The sequence below is a fragment of the Sceloporus occidentalis genome, unplaced genomic scaffold (assembly GCF_023333645.1).
Source record: "Sceloporus occidentalis isolate IW3139 unplaced genomic scaffold, rSceOcc1.0.p SCAF_58, whole genome shotgun sequence".
Taxonomy (NCBI): domain Eukaryota; kingdom Metazoa; phylum Chordata; class Lepidosauria; order Squamata; family Phrynosomatidae; genus Sceloporus; species Sceloporus occidentalis.
Window position 1 is genome coordinate 3,391,473 of NW_028317038.1, and position 25,730 is coordinate 3,417,202.

Below are 25,730 nucleotides of genomic sequence, written 5' to 3' on the forward strand. Positions count from 1 at the left end.
TTGTATTTTATCATTGTATGTTAGAGGTTAGAGGTTCTCTTAGGGACCTCTTGAACACGTTATTAATGCCAGTGATGTCACAATGACATCACTTAGCTCACTTTGGTTTTTATTTAAGTGATTTTTTATTATTTTAAAAAAAATGACTAACACAATTTTTTTCCTTTTTTTTGTTTTTCAGCATTTGTGAGAAGAGTGGGAAACATGGTTCCTCACTCTCCTCCCTGCGATCCCTCTGCACCAATCACACTGTGATCTCCATGCAAGTGTCTATAGACTTGATCGGTGCCTCACCGGAGCGATCAGATATGCCAAGGAGATATCCTGTCCTCCGATGACCTTCCAGGTGAGGTCAGTAGTGATGCAATCCAGAAGGGAATGCCCATTCGCGTGACTGGGCATTATAAACTGTAACAGTTTTCCGGCGCTCACGCCGGAGCCCAGGCTGTCAAACGACTGCCTGACCTTCCGCAGAGCGGCAGGAATGTGTCCCCACCGCTGCAAGAAGGTCAGGACATAGAACTCATTTTAGAATGCTGTTAGGTGTTCTTCATGGTTGCTGCACCTGAAATCTGGTTTAACTATGGTATTTTGGTATTACACTTCTAGTAATTAGCAAATTTGAAAAGGAATCTCCACCTTCACAAAAATACCTAATGCATGTCTCCCCAAAAACAGGGGCATCCAACATGCGGCCCGCGTGAGCAGGGTCTGACTGGCCCACCGAGAAATTTCGTGGGCTGGCAGACCACATTCAAAGCGGCTGCCCGGGTGCGAAGTTCAAAGCAGCCGTCGTGCGCTGTAAGACAACCCCTGCTGGCCACTTTAACTTCATTAAGCGGTCGACGGAGGCGGTCTTACAGCCTCGCGACGGCTTCTTTGAACTTCACACCCAGGCGGCCGCTTTGAACCTGTGACAAAATTGTTAGGGGTTATAGGAAAGCAGACCCATATTCATTACAAAATAAATATAAACAGGGGTGTGTGTGGCTGGGGGGTAATACACATGACAGTGGGAGCATCAATAGGCAAGTAGGGGGTTGGGCATCACATTAACCAATACAAAAGAGGTGGGGGCATCAATACACAAGGGAGGGGGTTGGCTGGGGCATCACATAAATCAATACACAAGGGTGTGTGTCTGGGTGTCGGTGTGGCAGAGCCTGTCCTGGTGTATGTGTGTGTGTCTGTGTTTGAGGGTTGGTGTGTCAGATCCTGTCCTGGTGTGTGTGTTTGGTGGTCAGTGTGGCAGAACCTGTTCTGGTGTATGTGTGTTTGGGCATCTGTGTGACAGAGCCTGTCCTGGTGTATGTGTGTGTGTGTCTGTGTTTGAGGGTTGGTGTGTCAGATCCTGTCCTGGTGTGTGTGTTTGGGGGTCGGTGTAGCAGATCCTGTCCTGGTGTGTGTGTTTGGGTGTCGGTGTGGCAGATCCTGTCCTGGTGTGTATTTGGCTGTCTGTTTCCTGGCACTTTACTTACTGCAGGAATAAATAGAACTATTTAATTTATACTTATCCAGAGATAAAACACCCTCCTGAATGTATAGTCACTTCAGAGGACAAAACTTTTTTGGCCCAGAAATCAGTGAGAGGAAAAAAGGTTTTGTGTTATTTACTCTGTTTCAATCTGCATATTTTATTAAAAAGGATTAAAAAGATTATGCGCGAACGACTAACTCATGAATATTCATGTCGCTTCTTAAATCGACATTTATCTTTTTTCCTCCTCCCCCTAATTAGGTGGGTAGGAGGATCCTGATATTGAGAGGGATATTTAAACCCTCGGTAAGCACTTCACCTTTGCCTGTGATAGTGCCTTATAGCCTTCACTAGCATTTCTTTACTTGCTTGTTATTTTTGGTTCTGACTCCGGCTAGTTTTTGACCTATGTTTGCTGCCTGCCCTGACCTCTGTTTGTGACCCCGACTACTCTTCTGCCTGACCCCTGAATGTATTATTTTATTTATTATTTTGTTCCTGATTATTTTGTACCACGCTACGCTCTTGTGTCCGCTATACACCTCAGTGTTCTGTTGCTGGGTTCTCCATCTCCGCTAGGAGGCGCCTTTCCAATTTCTGCAGCGAGGATCCACTGCCGTATTGCAGACGTGACATAGTGGCACTAAATTGTGGCTTCAGGCGTCCCGCGTATGATTTTTTTTAGTGTACTGATTACTCCCAGTTCCATCACATAAGATTCTATCCAATATTATCTGCCGAGTGCTGATGTCATCTTTATCCAGTACACATGGATGCCGAGGAGTTAAGACTCTGTCTATTTTATTTCCATAAAATCGCCACCAAAATCCTCAGCGCCGGGCCCATGATGCTCTTAATCCAGCCCTGTGCTCCCGCCTTGTGAAGTTTTATTTGGCTAAACTTGTTTTAAATGTTTATTTCCTCCCTTTCCCCAGCTTATGATCCATCTTGACCGCCCACTCTGTTTGAGCTATTATGTTCGGACGCCAGTTGCCATTCCCACCTCCTCTCCGCCCTCTATAAGTTATTTTTATCTCACTGTATCTCTACTAAACCTTATTTTCTTAGTTAATGGGAGTGGGATTTGGGTCGCTCCTTTGACTTGGACGAGTGGGACCAAATTTTTGTACTTACTCATAAGGGAGCCACTTTGTGTAAACTGCAGGAATCTGCCTATAAATTGCTTACGAGGTGGTACAGGGTCCCTGCAGAGTTGCATCAATTCCTTCCCCAAGTCCCCCCCCCCAGTGTTGGAGATGTGGGGCAGATGTAGGTTCTTATTTGCACCTGTGATGGGACTGTCCCCTGGTTCGCCCCCTGTGGTCTGCTGTGTCGGCGGTCATCAGGGAACTCGATGATCCTGATTTTCCATTGTCCCCTGAGTGTATGCTTCTACACTACACCGAATCGAGCCTGGGGTCCTATAAAAGGTCTCTGTCTATCCACTTGAACAACGCCGCTAAGGCGATTATCCCACGATTCTGGAAACAGCCTTGCTGTCCCCCCATTTCTGCCTGGCTGGCTAAAGTTAATTTAATTTGTCAAATGGAGGACTTAGTTATGACGTCTAGGGGACGTGGCTACAAGAATGGGCTTAAGTGGCTTCCCCGGAAGGAGTTTCTGTCCTCTCCCTCTTTCCGTAGGGTTTTGGGGAGCTCCGCTGGGAGTCCCCCAGTCCTTGATCTTCCCTAGCTTCCTATGTTTCTGGATCTCTGTTTGCCTATACTCTGCGGTCCATATGTTTCTTGTTATGCCTTTACACATACACCTGTGTGCCTTCCGTAGGCCTTACATGCCTCTAACAGGATTCTGTCGGTCCTCTCCTGTTTTTTTTTTTTTAGTTCTTAGTTCTCAGTTTACTAGTTTTGTTTTATCTAGCTTCTTGGGGACCTTTTGTGAACGTTTCTAATATTTTATTGCCACATGTTTTTTCTCCCTGCTACGTATCCAACGTGGGACTTTCCTTTATTATGCATTATTCTGCTGTGTGTCATTGTATAAATATATGCAGGGCCAATAAAAAGAGATCTTCAGTGACCTGTTCATTAACAGAAATATACAAAGAACAAGAGGTCACCCTCTGAGACTGGAAGAGCGCAGGTTTCATAGACGACAAAGGAAGGGATTCTTCACAGTGAGGACAATTAAGGTATGGAATTCACTTCCAAGGGAGGTAGTGTTATCCAATACATTAGATACCTTCAAAAGGGGCCTTGATATTTTCTTAGAAAGGCACGATATACAGGGATATAAATAGAATAATATTAATATTTTAGAGCGTCTTGATCCAAGGAGAAATCCGATTGCCTCTTGGAGTCAAGAAGGAATTTTTTCCCCTGATGGCAGAATTCGAAGTAGCTTCATTAGGGTTTTTTTGCCTTCTTTTGGATCAAGAATAGAAAGGTTAGGTAGAAGGGTTGAACTTGATGGTCTTTTTTCAACCTTATGAACTATATGTAACTATATGTATCATTGCCTTTTATATGCTCTGTAACATGGATATGTGGCTGTTTTTTTTCTTTTAATAAATAGTGAATTGAAAAAAACTTGTTTTAAATGGTTTGTGGACTGAGTTTGTTTTACTGTTTAAGTAATTCAGTATTGATAAAATGACATATAAAAGGTGATCAAAAAATCTTTTTAATATGCATCATAAAGCTGAAAGGCCATATTTTCTCTCAGTGAAAAATGAGTGCGGCCCACTGCAGAAAAAACTTGGACACCCCTGCCCTAAGATTTAGAAGAGTGTAAGGAACAAATGTAGAATATTATTAAAAATAAAATTAAAATTGTATCTAAACCTTGTATATTAATGAGTAGTAGGTATGACGGGGCCATGATGACGTGAAATGCGCTTGGGAGGAGGGGTGCTGGAGGAGGTACAAGCGCCCATCTATGGCAGTGTTGAGCGGCTCGCTAGCGAGAGAACCAGCCTAGCTTTCCCTTTTATATAATCGCTACGGCAGATGTAGAGGCTCTAAGCGGTCTGCCTGGGGGATTTTCAGGACCATAGCCAAAACAGAGAGCCGGAAATCTAAGCGAAGGGAAAGGTGTGGGGTAACAGCTACGGGGTAGACGGGATCAGGAAAAGAGCGTGAAAAGAGGCTTGATTATTCCGCCCATGCTGAACCCAGCTTTAGAGAAAAGGCACAATAGAAGAGAGAGCATCGGGATGGCTTCAAAAAAGAGTAGGTAAAAAAAGAAAAAAAAAAGATTACTTCCCTTTTTCACCTCAGGGCCCAAAATATGGAGGAGTCCCTATCTGATATCGCTATTGATGAATCAGGAAGACAAACAACCCAATTGATTACTAAAGATTACTTACAGCAGTGTATGGAAAAACAGCTAATTTTTTTTTTAAAGAAGAACTTATGAAATTCCATAATGCCTGGAAAGTCGAAGTTAAAAAAATGGATGAAAGTCTAAAATGAAATGCTCAAAAAAATAAACATTTAGAATTTGAGCTAAAAACTATAAAAGAAGAACTAAGTCAGAAAGAGAATATGATAAGGGCCCCAGAACAAAACTGGTAGATGCCGAAGATAGAACGCGTAGGAAAAATGTAAGAATACGCGGCATTCCCGAGGATATAAAACAGGATTCCATCAGAGGTTGTTTGACAGATCTATTCAAGGATATGGGCATTCCAGAAGCAGGAAGAGAGGAAATAATAGAACAGGTGCACAGAACTGTAAAACCAAAAAATATAGCGTCAAATTTTTAAAGGTGTCAAGTAATTATGTCTCTAAAGAATTTCAAAATAAATAGATTTCAAAATGTATTGTTTTTCCAGGATTTATCATTGGATATCAGACCATTTTTTTTTCCTTCTCTACTCCATTTCCATTTTATAATATATTTATCTCGTATAGCTCCTCATTTTTTATATGGATCTACTATGATTTCGGCAGAGACTCTAGGGTTCTTTCTCCGGTTTTTACATAGTACAAGGGATTCCATTATAATTATTTTATGTAAGGGACGTATGAATGGGTTATGTAAGGGTTATGTGAATAGGTGCGTTCTTAAGTCGGTTGAGCTTGATCATTTTAAGTAGTAAAACCTTTATGAGAAATTAAGGATTTGATTAAGATCACCACATTGAACTACAAAAGATATACAGGGATAGAATACTCATCTTTACTACATAAAATAAAAAACGAGGGGTTGCAATCTTAATTTCTAACAACATTAAGGTTGAGGTCATATATAAACCGAAGGATTCCTGTGCCAGGTATGCTTTTATTGTATGTAAGTTGGATGACAGAGTATTTTCAATATTAAACATATATGCTCCAAATTCAAAACAAATACACTTCCTAAACGGTACATTACAAAAGATTCAGAACTATATTCAGGGTACTTTTCTGTGTCTGGAAGATTTTAATTGTGTTATAGATCATGAATTAGATAGAATAAGCAGCCGAAAAACTAGTAGTAACCGCAATCGGTCTGCCCTTCTTAAAAGCGTTTCGAGAAACTTTAGGAAAATATGAACTATACGATATATGGAGAACTATAAGACCGTTAGATAAACTTCGGATTGAACATCTGGTGATTTGGAAGGAAAATATATTCTATCCAAAACTATGTTTAGATATGCACTGGAATAAAAAAGAGTAGTCCTTGTCTTGCAGGTACAAGAACTTCAAAAACATCGATGAAGGTCAGATCAAAGCCTTACGTGTGGAGAAAAAGGCAACAGTTTCACCTATAAAAAATATATATAACCAGTGTTAAAGTACCGCTCTAGCTCCAACCCCGTCTGAGCCACCAAAGTCTCATCTAGCAAAAAGGAGTCATTGAGTCTCCACGTCCACTCCCCAGGCTTAGATAGAGGCGAAGTCAGAGATAAGCAGACAGGAGAATGGTCCGACCAAGTCATCGGCAAGATCGTGCAAGACAATAAGAGGTCAAGATGGGACTGGGAGAGGAAAATGTAATCAATCCGGGAATACCGGTTATGAGGCGCGGAATAGAAAGTGTAGTCGCGGGCCTCCGGGTTTAGGGCACGCCAACCATCGACCAGGCGGAGCTCCGCTAGGGATTTACGCATGGAGCGCAACTGGTTCTCCGGGGTACTACAGGTACCAGAGGAGGTATCGAAGCGAGGAACCAGAGGGACATTCAAGTCTCCACCGACTAGCAGTACGCCTTCACTAAACTCAGAGAGTAGGGACCGAAAGGAGCGGAGGGCGGTGTGTTGGCTCCTATTAGGGAGGTAGATGCTGGCGAATGTGTACATGACCCCAGAAATAAGACCCTTCACGATAGTGTATCTACCGGATTCATCCAGGAGAGTGCCCTTAAGCTCAAAAGGCACCGATCTAGCAAACAGGACTGCAGTCCCCTTGGCCTTGGCCTCTGGATTGTTGCTAAAAAAGCCGGTGGGGAAATGCCTGTCCAGTGCAAATGGGAAATAAAACCCAAAAATGTATTTAGGTATTTGTCCTGTTTTTGGAAACATCTCATATACCTGGTATTTTCATTTATTTTGTGACTTAGAGGGTTAATTATGAATGACGCACATCGCTGTTTCTAAGCAAGGTTTTTGGCCAGAAATAGAGAGACTGCTGAACAAAAGTATAGATTTTTTTAAATGTTGACATCCCAAAGTATTTAACTAGGGGCATTTTAACACTTTTCATTTAACTATTTTAGTGCCAATCTGTCCTAAACACTTTACTGGGCCCATTTTCCATTTGATATATAAATTAGGTCCCTGGCTATTGAAGTGAAATAGATAAATGATTAATGATCTTTTTGGTCACTAATCAATGGTCACATAGTATTTTATTAGGTTCAATATATATTGTATTTTTTTTTATATGTATAGCTCACTTGTAACACCCCTCTACAATCCACCATGAATGCTGCTGCCAGACTTATCTTCCTCTCACATCGCTTTACTAAAGTCTCTTCACTGGCTGCCTGTGCGCTTCAGGATTAATTTCAAAATCCTCACTCTTACTTTCAAAGCCCTTCACAGCGGTTCCCCTCCATACATCCGCTCACTCATCTCTAAATACACTCCTAACCGGTCTCTCCGCTCATCCAATGATCTCCTTCTATCCTCTCCTATGATTTCTAGCTCTCATGCCCACTTACAAGATTTCTCAATGGCTGCTCCTATCCTCTGGAATGCCCTCCCCTGGTCTATCCATCTCTCCCCCTGCCTTTATTCCTTAAAAAAATCCCTCAAGACCTACTTCTTTAAGGATGCTTACAACATAGCACACTAACTTCCTCCCATATTCCTTTAGCTCACCTTTCCTAGTTCCCCTCCTGCAATCCTTTTACTAAAAGTGTAAAAGTCCGTACTCACCTCAGGTGCAGCTGCGGGGGGTGCACAGCCACCCGATCAGCAGCTGAAGCCTGCAGACCAGCTGGGAGATCGCAATCTCCCTCTAGTCGGCTCAACATTAAGGAGCACAAGGTCTGTCACTTCAGATCTCACTATACTGCTCCCTAATCACTACTCGCTGGCAAATAATGCCGAGCGCGAGGATATGACGTCATCCCTGCGCTCTCCAGCAATAGCCAGCGCGTAGTGATGAGGGAGAGGTAAACGAGGTCTGAAGTGACAGAACTCGCGCTCCCACCACAGGATGCAGGATACAGGATGGAGGCAGAAGGAAGAAGGATGAAGGATGGTGGAAGAGGTAAGAGATGGGGAGAAAGGGGTGTAAGGGCAGTGTATGTGTATGTATGTGTTTTGTAAGCTTGTGTGTGTGTGTATGGGCCGGTGTGTAAGAGCAGTATAGGTATTTGTTAGCTGGTGTGTAAGGGCAATGTATGTGTAAATATGTGTGTGTGTAAGGGCAATGTATGTGTATATGTGTGTTTATGGGCAGGTGTGTGTGAAGGCAGTGTGTAAGGGTCCTGGGAGGGAGGCTAACATTAGCATTTTTTAATTTTAAAAAAATCTCTCTCTGCTGTGCAATGACTACTCTTGCAATGATGCTCAGCCAGCATTATGATGGATACCTGGTTGGCTGAGAATCATGGGAATTTTAGTTCCCAGCTAGCATTTGCAGCTTTACTGTTGCTGGACTTGGAAGTGGTATGTCTGGCTGAGGCTCATGGGAATTAAATTCAATGTGTTGGTTATTTTTAATATACATGACTGTGCTGACAAAAACTAAGCGTTTTTTAAGTGGCGATGCAAGCGCGACATTGTAAAGTGCAATTGCTTGTATCGGTGAGTTCCGCAAGATTTTTTTTTTTTTTTTTAAAGTGCCCCTCTTTCACATTTTGAAATGTTGGGAGGTATGTTACTACCGTAGATGGCCCCTCTCTCTTTCTAGGGCAGGGTCATCCAGAAACAGCCATAATGATCAGATCACTCCTATTGGTCAGGTGTGATCTGATCATTATCAGCCCACTTGGTTCAAGCACCATTGACTTCCAGGTAAGTGCTGTTTTTATTTTTAACTCTTTCAATGCTGATGCTCCTTAGGAGCTCAGCATATTTATGAAGCTTGTGGGGGCAAATATTAACCCTAGCAATGCAGAAATCGTGAAATCAATAATAGTGGCATTGAAGGGGTTAGCATTGCACAATCTCTCTTAATGGAGCGATCCGGCAGCAAGGGGGGGTTGGGCTGGTCTCCACACTCCAAACTTTAATCTCTGTCCCTGAAGCTGCCCCTGGCAGCTGGGACACAATCACCGGTAAACCGTCGATTGCAGGGAGGGGCCTCTAAGATCGCTGTTGTAGGAGTGATCAAAGGGCTCGTGGGGGCTCTTTTGCTGTTGCAGCAGTGCCCTGTAGAAAACGGGTATTAACCTGTAAAATGCCCAGGAGTGTGACTAGGGTGACCACATTTTATTTCTGCCATTCAGGGACCCACTATGAAGCGCATGAGATATATATATATATATATGTGTGTGTAAATGGGTGAAGCCGTATTAGTCCAGTAGACACCATGTAAAAAAAAGTATTGCAGAGTATGCGGTGATACCTTTTTATATATAAATAAAATATATATATATATATGCGTTAGACATGCATTTTTAATTTTATGTAATTATCTGAAAATAACAGCTTAACTGGCAGTTAGCTTTCGTTCCTTAATATTAGACCCTGCTGCCGATGCCAATATATATATTGTGACAAACCCTGTAGCATGAGGGCCATACATGTCACATTTAGGGGTTCTAAGCACAGTCCTCTAGGGCAATCAGAGTCGGGAACACCAGCTTGTTGCAAAACAGCGCTTTATTTTAACGCAAACCCCAAAACCAAATCATAAAAATAAACACCTAGCTCCCAATTGGTGCCCTCTCTAACAAAACTATGCTGGCCCAGACTGACCAGCTTAATCACCCACTAACTTGACCTCCCCGCCAGACCCAGCTAAGCCAGGCTCTGGAAAACCTCCCACAGACAGCACACAGGTCCGGGCAGGTATTGCCTCACTTGGATCAGGGATGGTCTTCTTCAGGGCCTCTCCTTGCCTTTGGAGCTCAGGGAAACTTGTCTTCCCCCAACAGTCTCTCTGAGTATCAGGCTCCAGGGGTTTTTAATGCCCAGCACCTGTGCCTGACGCCGGCCCCATAGGAATCCCAGACCGGATCCTGCAGACTTCTAGCCTCCTGGAAAAGCCGGCATGGAATTTCCACAGAATGGGGGAACGGAGCATTGGCCCACCCTGCTCTCCAATTGCTCCACCCCAGGGACCCATATGTATAATCTGCATAGCAGCTGTACCCAGATGCCATGCCAATCAACTCCCTGGGGTTCACAGTCTCACAATATATATATAAATATTAGACCCTGTTGCCAATTAATTTCATATAAAAAATTGTGCCCTGCTCCACGCTCCCTAGCATGCAATCACTCCTTTTTTCCTGCACCAAAAAATATTTGCCACACTGAATCAGAATCAGATATAAAAATCCTGTATTTGCAGGTATACAATAATAATGTATGGAAACATAACACTGCAGGTATAGATCAACAGAACACACAACCCCAGCATTGCAGGTATAGATCAACTGGAAATCACATGAAAACTCAGCACTGAGGGTATAGATAAACACATGGAAACAGAACTGCAGGTATTGATCAACTGAATAAGACATACAAACCCTGTATTTGCAGGTATACATAAATGATGTATGTAAACATGGCATAGCAGATATGTATCAACAGAATAACACAATAACCCAGTTTGCAGGTATAGATCAATTGGAATTCACATAAAAACTCAGCATTAAAGGTATAGATAAAACCCCCTAAATTACAGGCATAGATCACAGGTCGCACACCCCAAAGCCAGCCCTGGCGTCCACATTGCCCACATAGATCCTGACCGGCACCCAAATTACACGCATAGGACTTGCCATCTTTGTCCCAACACAGCCCAGCATGAGTCAACTTTGTCCCCAAACAGTCCGGGCCTGTGCCAACTTTGTCCCCAAACAGCCCGGGCCTGTGCCATCTTTGTCCCATAAACACCCTGCCTTTGCCATCTTGGTCCTCAAGGCTGGAAAACTCTGCTTGTGCCATCTTTGCCTTTCCACAAATCAGTTGTATGCATACAAATATCTTACTAGCAGCCTTGTGGCTGCTGATTGCCATTGATCACTGCTCCTCGTTTACAACGTTTATTGTCTACAGTTATCGCCATTTGTTTTCTTGTTTAATGATTTCATTCAAACACCCCATGGTTTGCACACACGGGTAGTGTAACTGGTATAGACATACCGGTATGTCCAGCCCTTCTTGCAGCGTCAGGGACACATCCCTGACGCTGCACGGGAGACCAGGCTGACGTTTGACAGCCTGGACTCCCCACTGACAGCAAAAGCCGGCATCGCCGGCTTTCTGCTTTCCGATCTGCTATAACAGCTTCCGGCATGAAAGCCGGAAAGCTGTTACATTTCAAACTGCCCGATCGCGCGATCGGGCATTCCCTTCTAGGATGCGTCACTGCTGACATAACCCGGAAGGTCATCGGAGGATAGGATATCCCCCTGCAGGGGATATCTTGTCCTCCGATGAGGCACAGACGGTGCGATCTCTATGCACGTCTGTGAGGACCTGCATAGAGATCACAGTGTGATCGGTGCAGGGGGATCGCGGGGAGGGGAGTGAGAAACCATGTCTCTCACTCCCCCTCCCGTCCTGAAACAGAAAAGCAGAAAAAAAAAGTTTATTCATTTAAAAAATAATAGTAAAAAAAATCATTCAAATAATAATATAAATAATAATAATAAAAATAATAATGTGAGCTGTGATGTCATTGTGACATCACTGGTATGTTCAGGAGGTCCCTAAGAGGCTCTCTAACCATTTTTGTGTAAAAAAAATATATAAAAAATACAAAAAAAATTACAATAAAATATAAAAAAAATTTAAAAAAATATAAAAAAAGATAATAAAAAAATAATTAAAAAACCTTACATCCCATTGCCCTAGCATAACATCTAGCCAGTATAACCCTCCTGTCCCCGTTCACAACCCCCAAACCCGTTAAGCCATAGACATAAAAATTATACAAAAAATGTACACCTTATAGTATGCTCCCTGGTGCTGGGAAAGTATGGAAAATCGATATAAATTAGGTATTTCTGAAATCAGGACACCTGAATTGATAAATTTGGAGGGGATTTTCCATCACTTTACCTAATTTTGTGAGGATTCAGAGGGAAAATGTAAAAAAAAATCAGTTTTTGTTTCTAATTTTCTCATCATCCAACTATAGTATCAAAAGAAAGCTCTATCTCTCCTTGAAAAAATAATATATAGTTTACATGGGTACACTATTCACAGGAAAAGAGGGTAATCTCTGAACCGAAATAGCGCAAAAATGGCAAAATTGCTCCGGGCTTTGAGGTACCAAAAACCCCTGGGATTGAAGGGGTTTTTAACATGGAGGATTTTAAATAAAAAAACAACAACAAAAAATGATGTCTTAATTTAAGCCCTGTGCCGCCGCACACCCCTAAAGTCGGCCCTGGTGGGGGCTGCCCGACCCCCTAGAGTGGCGGGCCCTGTCGCGGTTGCTGCTTACTCCGGCAACAAGGTAAGAAGGGTGAGGGAGGGGGGTGCAGTGAGAAGGGGGAGAGGGGTTAGAAAGTGAGAAAGGGGGAGAGGGGATAGATGGTGAGAGGGGGTACATATTGAGAAGTGGGGAAGAGGGTACATAGTGATAAGGGGGAATATAGTAAGAAGGGGAGGGGTAGATGGGGAGAAGGGGTAGTGTGAATGTGTACGAGAATGAATGAAAGAATAAATGTGTGGATGAATTGTGTGAATGTGTATGAGAATTAATTAATTCATGTGTGGATGAATTGCTTGAATGATTTGTGAGACTGCATTAATGAATATGTGCTAATGATTTGTGTGAATGAGTGAGTAAGTGTTTGTGTCTATCATGAATGTTTAAGTGATTTGGGGAAATGCAAAGATGGTACATGAAGGGTGGGCTTTAACAATAAATAAATAAATAAAAATGGGCTGCTCAGTCTTAAATGCCCGGGCCTATTTTTTGTCCCAGTCTGGGCCTGCTCAGGAGTATTCTTTTCCTATATGGGATCAGAATGGGGGGGGGGGGTTATTGGAATAATCATAAAAACTATCGATGCAGTTATGTATATAACTCTAGTTTTGTGAGTTTAAGTCCCATGGTCTGTATGTTCGTTTAAAGCTCATTATTCTCCTTTTTAAGCTCCTCAAGTTCGAGCTGTATGGTCTGCATTATATTCGAGTGAGATAAAAGTCTGAAATACAGACCATTTCTTGTTTCAGGGTATCTGTATTGAGTTTCATCTCTGCACTGAGTTTGCAGTATTAATCATTTATGTTAGTACTGATTACCCGGACTGGGACAAAACATAGGCCTGGGCATTTAAGACTGAGCAGCCCATTTTTTTTTTTTGTTAAACCAAATTCTGACGAATTTAATATACAATTTCTTGTTGTCTATTAGTTATATTTCAGCATGCTTTTGTCATGCAATTTATAAAGTGCTATATCTTTAATGAAAGATTCAAAACAGTAACTAATATTTGACCATTTAGTTGCTACTTAGAAAGAGGTAGAAACTTTGTAAAAAAACCCAAAAATTTTCACTTAGAAACTAAGCCTTGTTTACTTAAAAGGGTACTCTAAGCACCAAAACAACTTTAACTTAATAAGGCCGTTTTGGTGTATAGATCACTACAAATTCAGGAGGGCATTTTATCTCTGGATAAGTAAAAATGAAATAGTTCCTACTGTAAATTAAGTGCCAAGTAACAGATAACCAAACACACACAGCAGGACAGGCTTTTCCACACCAACACCCAGACACACACCAGGACAGGCTCTGCCGCACCGACACCCAAACACACATAACAGGACAGGCTCTGCCACACTGACAACTGAACACACACACCAGAACAGGTTCTTCAACACCGACATCCAAACACACACACCAGAACAGGCTCTGTGACACAGACACCCAGACACACACACCAGGACAGGCTCTGCCACTCCGACACCCAAACACACACACTGGAACAGGCTCTGCCACACTGACACCCACATCCGGAGGGTTTCCCTTTGGTATTGATTTATGTGATGGCCACAGCTGGCCCTCTTGTGTATTGATGCCACCAGCCCCCACGTGTATTTGTGCACTCCAGAGAGCCTCCCATTGTGTATTCATGCCCCCAGCCAGCCCCACATTGTATATTTATCCCACCAGACAGCCCCACTTTAGTATTGATTTATGTGATGCCCCAGTCAGCACCCGCTTGTGAATTAATGCCCCCACACCCTTGCGTATTGCCCCAGCCAGCCCCACATTGTGTATTTATACCAGCCACCCCCTGTTAGTATCAAATCACATCTGGCACCCAGACCTGCCTAGGACTCAGATTGGAAGAATATGACTTTGCCATCTTTGCCCCCAAAACAGCCTGCCTGTGGCATCTTTGCCCCCCTTTTACACATCCATGCTATCACACACATACTCGTTCACAAATATTTATTCACTAATTCACAGATAATCATTGACTCATTCAGATATTCATTCATACATTGATACTCATTAATCCCCTCATTCAGATACTCATTTACATATAATCATTCACAAACATTTATTCACTCACTCCTTCACACATTAATTCACTCACTCAATCTCACATACTCCTTCATACAGCCTCTCCCACCTCCTTACCTGAACTGAAGATGTATGTGCCGCTCGCAGACTTCCACAGGGGCCCGCGGCTTCATTCTTGGTTGCTCGCACTCTGTACAAACAACCTGTTTTACTGCACAGGGGAAGCAGACGCGCAGCAGGGCCATGTGACGTACGTGACGTACATAACGTGACTCCGTTGGATTCCTGCGTCCCCCTGGAGGTAGAAGAGACATTGCTCGTGCGCGTCTACCAAGTAAGTAGCGGGCCCCTGCGGAATTGATCGTAGGGGTTGCCTGGGCCTCCTAGAGTGGCGGGCCCGGTCGCAGTTGTGGCAACCGCAGTTGCTGCGGGCTTAAGGGGCAGATGCCCCTTTTGCCCTGCATTAAGGACGGCCGTAGAGGCTGCATAGGCCCAGTCAGTCCTGTAAGGGCCTGGAGCTGCAGCTCCATCAGCCCCTACGTTAATCCGGCCCTGCCCATCTCCAGAAGTATATTGACACATTGGAGAGAGTTCATATGGGAGCTACAAAAACGTTAAGTGGTTTGCAGAAATTATCAGGAAAAGTTAAGGGATCTTAATATGTATAGCTTTGAGGAAAGAAGAGGGGGGGGTGCAATAGAAACATTACATACTTAAAAGGCATTTGACAAAGTACAGGAGGCAAGCTTATTTGAAGGTCTAAAACTTGAAGCCCAGAGGCTTAGATGTAACATAAAGAAGTTCTATTTTACTCACAGGGTAAATATGCATGGGACAGACATAAAGATTTGCTCACTATAGGACCTGCATCAGGAAAAATCGACAGACTAGATGGGCCGAATAGTTCTAATCTGCCATCAAATTCTATGTTTCTACAAAATTTTTGGAATTTATGATAGCATGTATCATGTACCTTTCTATCAGGAGTTATATTACTTATTCCTGTCCATTTTTTTTTCCATTTAGTAGACTAAAAGTTAAGATGTATTCAAATTCTGAATCTGTTAGGCAACGTTGTTTCTTATTGACCTCATTGTAGTCTTTGTAGCTCTCAAAGTCTAGATTTAACAAAAAGCAATTGGATTTTAGGCTGGTAGTGGAATCCTTTTACCGACCAGTATTACCAATTGAATGTGGAACCATGGTGTACTGATAAAAAAAAATACAGAGAATGATTCTCTCTGTAGTAAGCTTTAGGCATAATTTTTTAAGATTATGGTATATATACATATTCATTTGAAGAAAAGAAAAAAAAAAGGAAAATTGCATACCTTCAGCTTTACTATCATCCACAAGCGGGCATGCAGTGCGCAAAGTTATTGAGTTTTGTGTAGAATGCCGTCCATGGGTATCCACTGCAAATAATGTGAACCTGTGGGCAGAGTCAATGAGAAATATGAGGACCGTAATGCAGTTAGTTGAAAGGCGAGTGCTGCCATCTTTCATGTGAAATGAAATACCGTATTTGCTCGATTATAAGACGAGGTTTTTTCCAGGGCAAATGCTCTGAAAAATACCCCTCGTCTTATAAATCGGGATCGTCTTATAATCAGACCTCAACTAGGCCTGACTATGAGACTAAGATCCAGATCCCCCGGAGCGATGCAGGGGACCTGGGTCCTCCTGCCCCCCCCACTTACCGGTACTTCTGAGTCCCCGGTGCTTAGTCCGGGCAGCGTGTAGAGCTCTAAGCGATTCGCGTATACAACTTCCACTGCAGCAGGGAGGAGGTGCGGTTAGCAGCGGGTGTTGTCTGCGTCCATTGTGCAGACCTTCCCTGGCTGTCAGAGATCAGAGTTCCCCGTGACGCGTAGACATCTACACGCTGCCCCGGCTACACACCGGGCACTCAGAAGCACTGGTAAGTTTGGAGGAGGGAGGGGGAGGGAGTGTTAAATGGGGGGCATAAGGCATTTCTGGAGGCAGAGTGCTCTGTGAAATGCCTTTTAACCCCCTTAATGCCACTCTGCCTCCAGAAATGCCTTTTAACCCTGTATACGCCACTCTGCCTCCTGAAATGCCTTATACCTCCCTATATGCCACTCTGCCCCATAATATGCCTTTTAACCTCCTAAATGCCAGAGTGGCATATATGGGTATAAGGCAATTCTGGAGGCAGAGTGGCACATAGGGGGTCAAAAGGCATATCATGTGGCACAGTGGCATTTAGAGGGTTAAAAGGCATATCATTGGGCACAGTGGCATATAGGGGGTATAAGGCATTTCTGGGGCAGAGTGGCAAGCCAGGGGGCATATGTGCATAACTGTGGGGGGGGCAGGTTGAAAAAAGGAAATAAAAACAAAATATTTTTCTCAATCATAGCTTTTATTAAAAAAAAAATTGTTCACATAGTTTACATGAATTAACATTTACTGGTAAAACTTTTTTCCTATAGGGTCGTCTTATATTCAGGCTTTTTCTTTTCTTCATAAATTAATATTCAGATTTTGGGAGGTCGTCTTATAATCGAGCAAATACAGTACTAATCCTTTTAGTGCCAGGCATTTTTAATTAATCAATTTTGCTGGGAAATTTTTAACATTTTGTTCTCATTTGTGTTAAGTGAATTTTCTATAGGTACCTTACATTAGACTTGTGCATGGCAAGCTAAATCTATTCACATTAACTTTTTGTTTCATTTTTGCTGCATTTACTTTTTCTTACAGCATCTCAAAATGCATCTCATTAAGCAATCTAGACTCGATTTTACATTGCAGGCCCAACAGCAACAGCACTACACCAATGGATACACACAGCCAGTAGCATGCTATGGGGGAACATTTCTCCATTTTGATGAATTAATCCCACAAAGTAAGGAAGGTGATAAAGCAGCAGTAGCAAGTAGGGCACTGGCCAGGCACTGGTAGACAGACAATTAAACCACACATTATAAGAATTCCCCCTCAAATTAGAAAAATAAATAATCAGCAGGAGAGGCCGGAAACAGGGCTGGTACATCCAACCATATATTACAGGACTAAGTCCCCACCCTCACGACACTGGGAAGACACATCTAGCCATATGTTGCTGGACTGAATCCCTCCTTCCCCATGTTAAAAAAGGACAGGACTTGATCCCCCCAGAGTAAGGAAGGAGATTAAGCGACAGAGGCAGGAAAGGGCACAGAGCAAGCACCAACAGAAAGTCACATCCAACCATATGTACAAGACTGAATGTCCTCAAATACAGAAAATCAACAAGAATTGACCACCCTAGAGTAAGAAAGGAGATAGAGGAACAGCAGCTGTAGTAAGGCATGTGACCTTTTGGACAGAACTGAAATACCTCAATATTAAAAAAAATTGATCATCTGAGAGTAACAGCTTTCAGTTTACCCCTAAATAAAAGCTGCACTGTAGTGTGTGGATAGGTGTTGGTTCATACCAAAATAAGTCCTAATACCTTATCTTGGCTCACTTCCTTATGACACAGTTTGCACATTTCAGAGCTCCTATCTCCCACCCTTTATTATGGCGCTATAGACCAGCAAGGTAAAGTATTGGTTGTGGTGAGGGTCATGGATGACCTTAAAGTCACTGGTGCCTGGGTGCAGGATTTCCTCAGCCCCACTATTGGTAGGTGTTAAGTAAATAGGAAGAGCCTACCTTGGTTTGGATGGTGGAACCGTGAACAAGGAGAAGCTGATACGAACGCAGGGAGTGCTGGAACGGATAATTAGTCCGAGATATGGAGTAGACAAAAATCAGGCAGCGTAGTCAGAAGGCAGGCTGGGTCAGCAATAGTTAATTGGTACAGGAGCAGCATAGTCAGAAGTGAGGCTTGGTCAGCAATGGTTAATCAGTACAGGAGCAGTGTAGTCGGAAGTCAGGCAAGGTAAGCAACAGTTAATCAATACAAGCAGGGTACCAGGGGTTAATACACAGACAAAGTCAACAGAAAACCAAGGTCATAACCGGTAATGAATAAGCTGGGGAAAAGGAATAGGGAAGGCAAGAACAAGAAAAGCGAGTGAGATAGGGCCTTAAATAGAGTCCTAGAACCCCTAAAAATCTTCTGCCAAAAATACATTGTGGCCCCTTTAAGAGAGTCCCTGCTGGCATAAGCGAATAAACACATAATGCTGGCTGGGCTACTCAGAGGAAGGAGACTCACCGCCTTCTTCTGCCAACGTGGACCGCTGCTGGACATCGAGGGACCCTTCCAACTTGATGCCCAGAGTGAGGGAGGACTCGGTAACCTTGTACGATACCGCGGCCCACTGTGGGGTGGCAGGACCCCGCCGCGGAGGTAAGTGGTGATTCTGCAAGTACACCCTTCCCATGGCATGCCCTCTGGGTACAGCTGAGCAATGGACAAGATGGGTAAGTATTGTGAAAAACTTACACCATAGTTTGGGCATGGATATTGGTAGCTGGTTGCCAAGAATGATCTTCAGGCACAAGCCCCTTCCAATCTATTAGATATTCCAGTTGTCTCATTTGTAGTCTGGAGTCAAGAATGGCTCTTCTGAACCATCTACGAGGATGGGTAACCATCTACAAGGGTAATTTTAAGCGGACAGCAACTGGGCCTACAAATTCTGAAATTAGACCTTGTCTCCAATCTTGTAGTCAGGAGGTAAACGTCTTTTACGATCTGCTTGCACTTTATAAGCTTCCTTTGCTAAATTTAAGGTGTTATGCCAGGGTGCAAGAGAAGATCAGGATATCATCAAGATATACTACCATGCAGAAATTCGGTAAATCTTTAAGAAATGGCATCTTTAAGAAAATGGCATGCCTAAATTCGAAATGGCCATGTCGCGTGTGTGACAAAACCCTCCATCACTAGGATCCCTGGAGAGGCCTGAGAGCCAGCCTCCTCCCTATCGACTATGGGCCCAGGCCTTGTACAGACTTCTGTGTGTGGATACAGGGGTTCAGTTTCTGCTGATGTTCCCCATGTTTTAGCACTCAGTGTCTCAAAACTGTAATGTCAGCTGGACATCCTGTGGTAGGAAGAAGGCTGATTGTCTTAGCATTGTTAATTGTATAGGTGTGAAGTGTTTCCCCTGTTATTGTGTGAGTTAGCCCTTGTCTTAAGACCCCCTGTAGGACTAGGTGTCACTGCTGCATACCTAATTATCAATTACATAACAGGTAGCTGTTAATCCTGTGAGCTCCTGTTATCCCTGTGTCCTGGCCATTGTCTGTCTCAAGCCAATTATATGTCTATCGTCATTCCACGTCTACGTCCCCAGTTAATGTAATTATTTATGTCTCGTGTCATCCTGTCCTTCCCCCGGTTATTGTGTTGCAGGATTTGATCTAATTACTTCGTTCCTGACATGGTAATTAGATCATGTGATATTTGTCTTGCCCTTTTTCTACTTGTGTATATATTTGTCTTTAATAAAGGAGTCCTGTTTTCACCTCAACATGAGTGTTGCCTGATGTTTGGGGTGGGCTGTAGCCTCGCTGTGTAGCTAAGCTTCGTATAGCCACAGTGCAGCTACGGTGCAGCGACGTCCCCCCTTCTATCTACAACGCTGGTTCTGCCCGGCGCTGAAGGGGTTACTTTTTGGTGTCCCGTCAGGGAGGAAGCAACGTTTGGTGGGAGTACCCAGTCGGGGTACAGGTCGGTCCCGTCACAGCGTGGTTTTCCATTCATCTCCTTGACGAATGCAGACTAAGTTATAGGCTCCCCAGAGATCCAGCTTAGAAAATATTGTTGTTAAACGCACCCGGTCTAGTAGTTACGAGATAAGAGGTAATGGATACCGGTTCTTGATGGTAATCTTGTTCAGTTCTCAAAAATCTACAAAAGCCCCCATCTTTTTTGCCAACAAAAAAAATACCAGCTCCTGCAGAATAAATACCTTTTGCCGATTGTCATTAATATATTCATTAAGATGATGAAGTTCAGAGTCAGACAGGGGACAAATTCTTCCAAAAGGTATAGCTGCTCCTGGAAGGATGTCAATAAGACATTTGTAAGTTCTGTGGGTAGGAAGCTGGTCAGCATGCCTTTCACAAAACACATCTTGGAAATTCTGGTATGGAGGTGGTGGATTGGACAATGCGGCTTATGGATCTTTGATGGTGTGCAGGGAAGTCAGAGAAAGACAGCTAGAGAGGCATAACTCTTTACAATATTGGGAGGTGAATGTAACTGCACCTTGTCCATTGTATGATAGGGTTGTGATGCCTAGTGATGCCTAGAATCATGGGAAACATTGGACAGAGAGGGCCAGTTCAAAAGTCAACAATTCACAATGTAATGGACCATTAATAACAGGAGGTTGAGTGACTCCCATCAACAAACTGAATGTGTATAGCTTGTGTTTTATGTAGGAAAGGATAACTGTGCTGCTAGACAAATGTCCATGAAACATCTGCTGGCTCCAGAGTCAATGATGGCATGAAGTGAAATAGGGTTATAATTAGACTTGCGCATTCGTCTTCGGGCGAACATGAAAACGAGCACGAAGAGGCCGTTTTTTTGTTCGTTCCGAAGACACGCCGAAGAGAATACAGTGCCGGCAAAACGTAGGAGAAGACGAAGACTCCCAACCACGAAGAATCGAAGATTCTTCGTGATCGTCTTCGTTTTTGCCGCGTAGCCGCCAAAATTTCAAACAGGAGTGAGCTGATCTCGTCTGTCCAATCAGCTCACTCTTGTGACGTCACGCTAAGGGTCTCGTCCAATGCCTGTGCTGCTGTTTTTTGAATTCTGAAGGCGCCTTTATAAGACCAGAGCTTGCCTGAGAGATCCATTCATTTTTCGCTGTGACTGCTTTGGCAACACTCCTGTATTGCATCCGAGCGTTACAGAGAGATTGTTCTGTTCTGTGTGAGACTGGTAAGCCTTAGCCTGCCATTTCTCACAGTGTCCTCACTTCAGTGCTACTTAATATAATTAATAATAATAATTTGATTAATTTAATTTTTTTTTATTTAATTTGTCATCAACTGTAGTGTAAGTGCTGTTGAGTTGACAGTGCACCCAGTGTCTCAGTGGCACTGGGGTGCCCTTGCCCTGGGCTGGCACTAGTGCCTACTGCCTGTCCTGCTTAAATAAATTAAATAGAATTTATAAATAATAATTTAATAGAGTCTATAATTTAATAGTTCATTATAATATTATATATATATATATATATATTTGTCAGTTATATATATATATATACTATAGTATACTAGTGTACTGTAGACATTCATCTACTAGTGTCTAATTTAAAATCAGTAATATTAATTAATATAATTAATAATTGAATTAATTATAAAATTATATATATATTTGTCAGTTATAGTTAGTAATAGTATACTAGTGTAGAGTGTACTGTAGACATTCAAGACATCTACTAGTGTCTAATCTAAAATCAGTAATATCAATAATTCTATAATTCTTTCTTATCTTAATAGTTAATTAAATTAGCTATAAATAAAAGTAATAATATTAATTAATTACTACTAGTGTATAGTTCAGCTAATCTTATTAGTACTGGTGCTGCAGCTCTATAGTTTGTGCTTTGTTTTAGCAACAGCAAGAGACCAAGTCAATTTTTCTTAATTAATAATCTTTCATTTTATTTCATTTGTTTTGCTCACCTCAGTCCATCAGTGAAGTGAACTTGTTGGGCTAGTGAGTGCAGCCGCATAAGTGCTGTGTGTTTTTGTTCAGCAAGCAGTGAAGCTAACTGTTTTGCTGTGACATTTTATTTTATTTCTAATTCTTTTCAAGAAAAATTGACTGTGACGAGCTGTACTAAGCAAAGCTTCAAGCTACTAGCTGTAGTACTAAAATAATTCTAATCTTCTTTAATCTTAATCTATAATATATTATAAATAATATATAACAATATAAATTCTAATTCATAATCTATAATATAAGTAATTCTAATTCTAAATTCTAATTCATAATCTATATTCTTCTATCTATAATACATAATATATAAGTAAATTATTTCTCATCTATTAATATTATATAACTTAATATTAATTAATAAATCATACCGAATCTGATTTAACCTCACTTTAGCTTAGTGGGTTTGAGAGCGTCTGCCTAGAGGTAGACTTATAGTAAGGAAATATAGCTTTAGGCTAGCATAGTAGTAGGCTAAGCTCTTAGGCCCGTGTAAATTCAAATTAAAAATAAAATACTGCTAGTTATTAAATAGTTAATAATTTAAATAACTTTAGCACTTTGCCAGATTGCACACAACAGCACAGTGCAGTAGTGCATAGTTTTACTTTTTAAGCAGTAGCACTGAAGAGAACTTCCTCTAATTTTTTTGTCTTTAATTCATTTTTCCTTTTTTTTAATTTTTTTTTTATTTTTTATTTTTTTATAGTTTTTTAAACACTACACTACACTACACACACAACACAAAATTTGAAATGGATCCTCCTTTTGGGACTAAGGAGGGACAAGCTCCATCTACCACAACCACCACCACCACCACCACCAGCACCACCACCACCAGTTCTAAGATGCAGCCTTTGCGTCAGTCTAGTCGGCCAAGTAGGCCAAGCTCTCGCTTATCATTTGGGGAAGCATTGCTTGAAGGATCATCAAGTAAAGGAAAGGCACCAAAAGCAGGCAGTAGTAGTGCGGCTAGGCCCACAAGCTCTATGTTTTTTTACGGAAAGCCTAAAGCACCAGAAGCACGTTCAAAGTTAAAGGGTAGCACAAGTAGTACCAGCCCAGTGACTAAAAAGAAGTGCCTTTTGCCCCAAGCAGCATCTTCCCCATCCACAAGCAGCATGCAAGGTACCAAGCAGAGCCAAATTAGCAGCAAGACTCAGAGGGGTCCGAAACAAAAGCGATCTCATTCCTTTGTAGGGAAAACCACCACCACCACCCCCACCGCATCTACCACCACTAGTGCTGCACCTACTGTTCCCACTGGTACCGCCACGCCATGTCCTCCTAGTACCTCTAGCAAGCCACCAAGTCCTTACAACATTTTTGTAAAGACAGTTAGAGAGAGGGCTACACATAGTGGGACTCCACCTAGCGAGGTAGCAGAGGAGCCAGCAGGAACATTGTCCCCTCATTGTATCGGTCCTGTGTTGCAGCAGTGAAAGAGGAGCTTTCCAAGGCTGCTGGTCAGTGTGTTCATTTCACTACAGATTTGTGGAGTGCACCTAGCGGCCAGCATGCCTTTCTTTCTTTGACAGCACACTGGTGGCAGCCCGGTGTGTCTAAGGAAGCTGCTGCAGCAGGCTACCGATCTTTCCTTCTCCATGCAGAAGTGATGGATGAAAAGCACACTTCCCAAAATATTCTGCATGCAATGAGGAAAATGTTTAGCCTTTGGGTGGGAGCAGAGGCGGGCACCAATGTTGAAGTTGGTTTTGTGGTAACTGACGGAGGTGCCAATATGGTGAAAGCGCTGCGAGATGGTCATATTGTTGGTGTGCGCTGTGCAGCCCACATCATCCATCTTGTAGTGAAGGCAGCAATGTCAGAAGGAACTAATGTGGCAGCAGTAGTTCTGTCCCGCTGCAGAAAGATCGCTGGGCACTTTCACCATAGTGTTAAGGCTAGCCAACTTTTGAGGGAAGAGCAAGAGAGGTCAGGTCTTCCCGTACACTGCCTACGCCAGGATGTCAGTACACGGTGGAACTCCACGTTAGACATGCTGGAGAGGATTTTGGAGCAGCAGAGGGCAATCCATAATCTTGCCTCAGAGCACAATATTGGGATTACCTCTCCATTGAATAGGGAGGATTGGACAGTGATCGCCCAGCTAGTGGCAGTCCTTAAACCATTCAGGGATGCCACAGAAAATGTAAGCTCAAACACTGCCAGTCTGGCCCAGGTAATCCCAGTGTTCTCCCATCTAGGCAGCAAGATGGATGTGTTCCTTGGAAACCGTGAGGCTGTTCAAGGTGGCACTCTACATCCTGACGTAGCAGCCATAGCCAGGAAGCTGAAGGATCTGCTAAAAGTACACCTTCGCAAACGAATGGAAGAGAGTCCCGAAATGATGCTAGCGTGCCTTTGCGATCCAAGAATTAAGGGAAAGCTAGCTTTGAAATTTAATGTTCTCAGTAGCTACCGGGAGCAATTGGTCAACAAGGTGCGTGACTGGCAGCGTAAAATGGGAATGCTGTCCGAGGAGGGAGAGGTGCAGGAGGAGGAAGAGATGATGTGGTCTGCTACTCCTAGCAGCAGCATCAGCAGCAGTGCCACAAGCAGCACAACACAGCTGAGTGGAGCAGCTGCGTTTTGGGAAGAGGCACTTGGGAGTATAGTTGGACCATCTGACAGAGCTAGCAGCAGAAAGGAGAGTAGTGCTGCTGAAATGGTCAAACTTTACCTCTGTGAAGTTCCTTCTGCGCCTAATGTTGATCCTCTTAGCTACTGGGATGAAAAGAAGAGTGTGTGGCCTGCACTCTCATGGGTTGCGCAGCAGCTACTATCATGTCCGCCAACCACTGTTCAAAGTGAGCGCGTGTTTTCTATGACTGGAAACATACTGAGTCCACAGCGCTCACGCATGGCACCTCATCTGATGGAGCAGATTGCCTTTCTTAAATTCAATCTGCCCAAGTTGGGTTACCCAGCTCTTAGCTTGGAAAGTTAATTTTTTTTCTCTGTAATGTTTAACCCCTTCGAGACAAAGGCTGATTTTACTTTTTGTACCCTTTGTGACAATGGCCTTTTTAACATTTCTGCGCTGCTTGTGTTTAGCTGTAATTTTCTTCTTTCCCGTTTACTGAACCCACACACATTAGATATTGTTTTTTTCAGGACAAGAAGGGCTTTCTTTAGATGACATTGTTTTGATTGTATCATATTATTTACTATTAAAAAAATTATAAAATATGGTGAAAAATTTAGAAAAAAATGACTGTTTCTAACTTTTAGTTGAAAAATCTTTTACTCATCTATAAAAGGTAATGAAAAAACCTGCTAAATAGATTCTACTATTTGTCCTGAGTTTAGAAATACCCAATGTTTTTATGTTTTTTTGCTTTTTTCTACCCATTATGGGGCAATAAGTACAGGTAGCGTTTTGCTATTTCAAAGCCATTTTTTCCAAATCTGGTAATTCTTCCCCCCATGTGCCATTTCGGGTATCTTTGAACCCGGCCAATGCAATTTACCCCATCAAGTCATATATTTTTGAAAACTAGACAGCCCAGGGTATTCCAAATGCTAGTATTTTAACTCTTTCCATGCACCA

General features: G+C 42.7%; 1 protein-coding gene across 1 annotated transcript in view; it reads right to left on the minus strand.

The window, feature by feature from the left end:
* Positions 1-25,730, minus strand: part of LOC149287625 (astrotactin-2-like) — a 782,689-nt gene that overhangs the window by 38,418 nt on the left and 718,541 nt on the right. Inside the window, exon 22 of the mRNA XM_089492656.1 lies at positions 15,864-15,964. Within this exon, the coding sequence (XP_089348782.1) occupies positions 15,864-15,964 (101 nt within the window). The remainder of the gene's footprint in view (positions 1-15,863; positions 15,965-25,730) is intronic.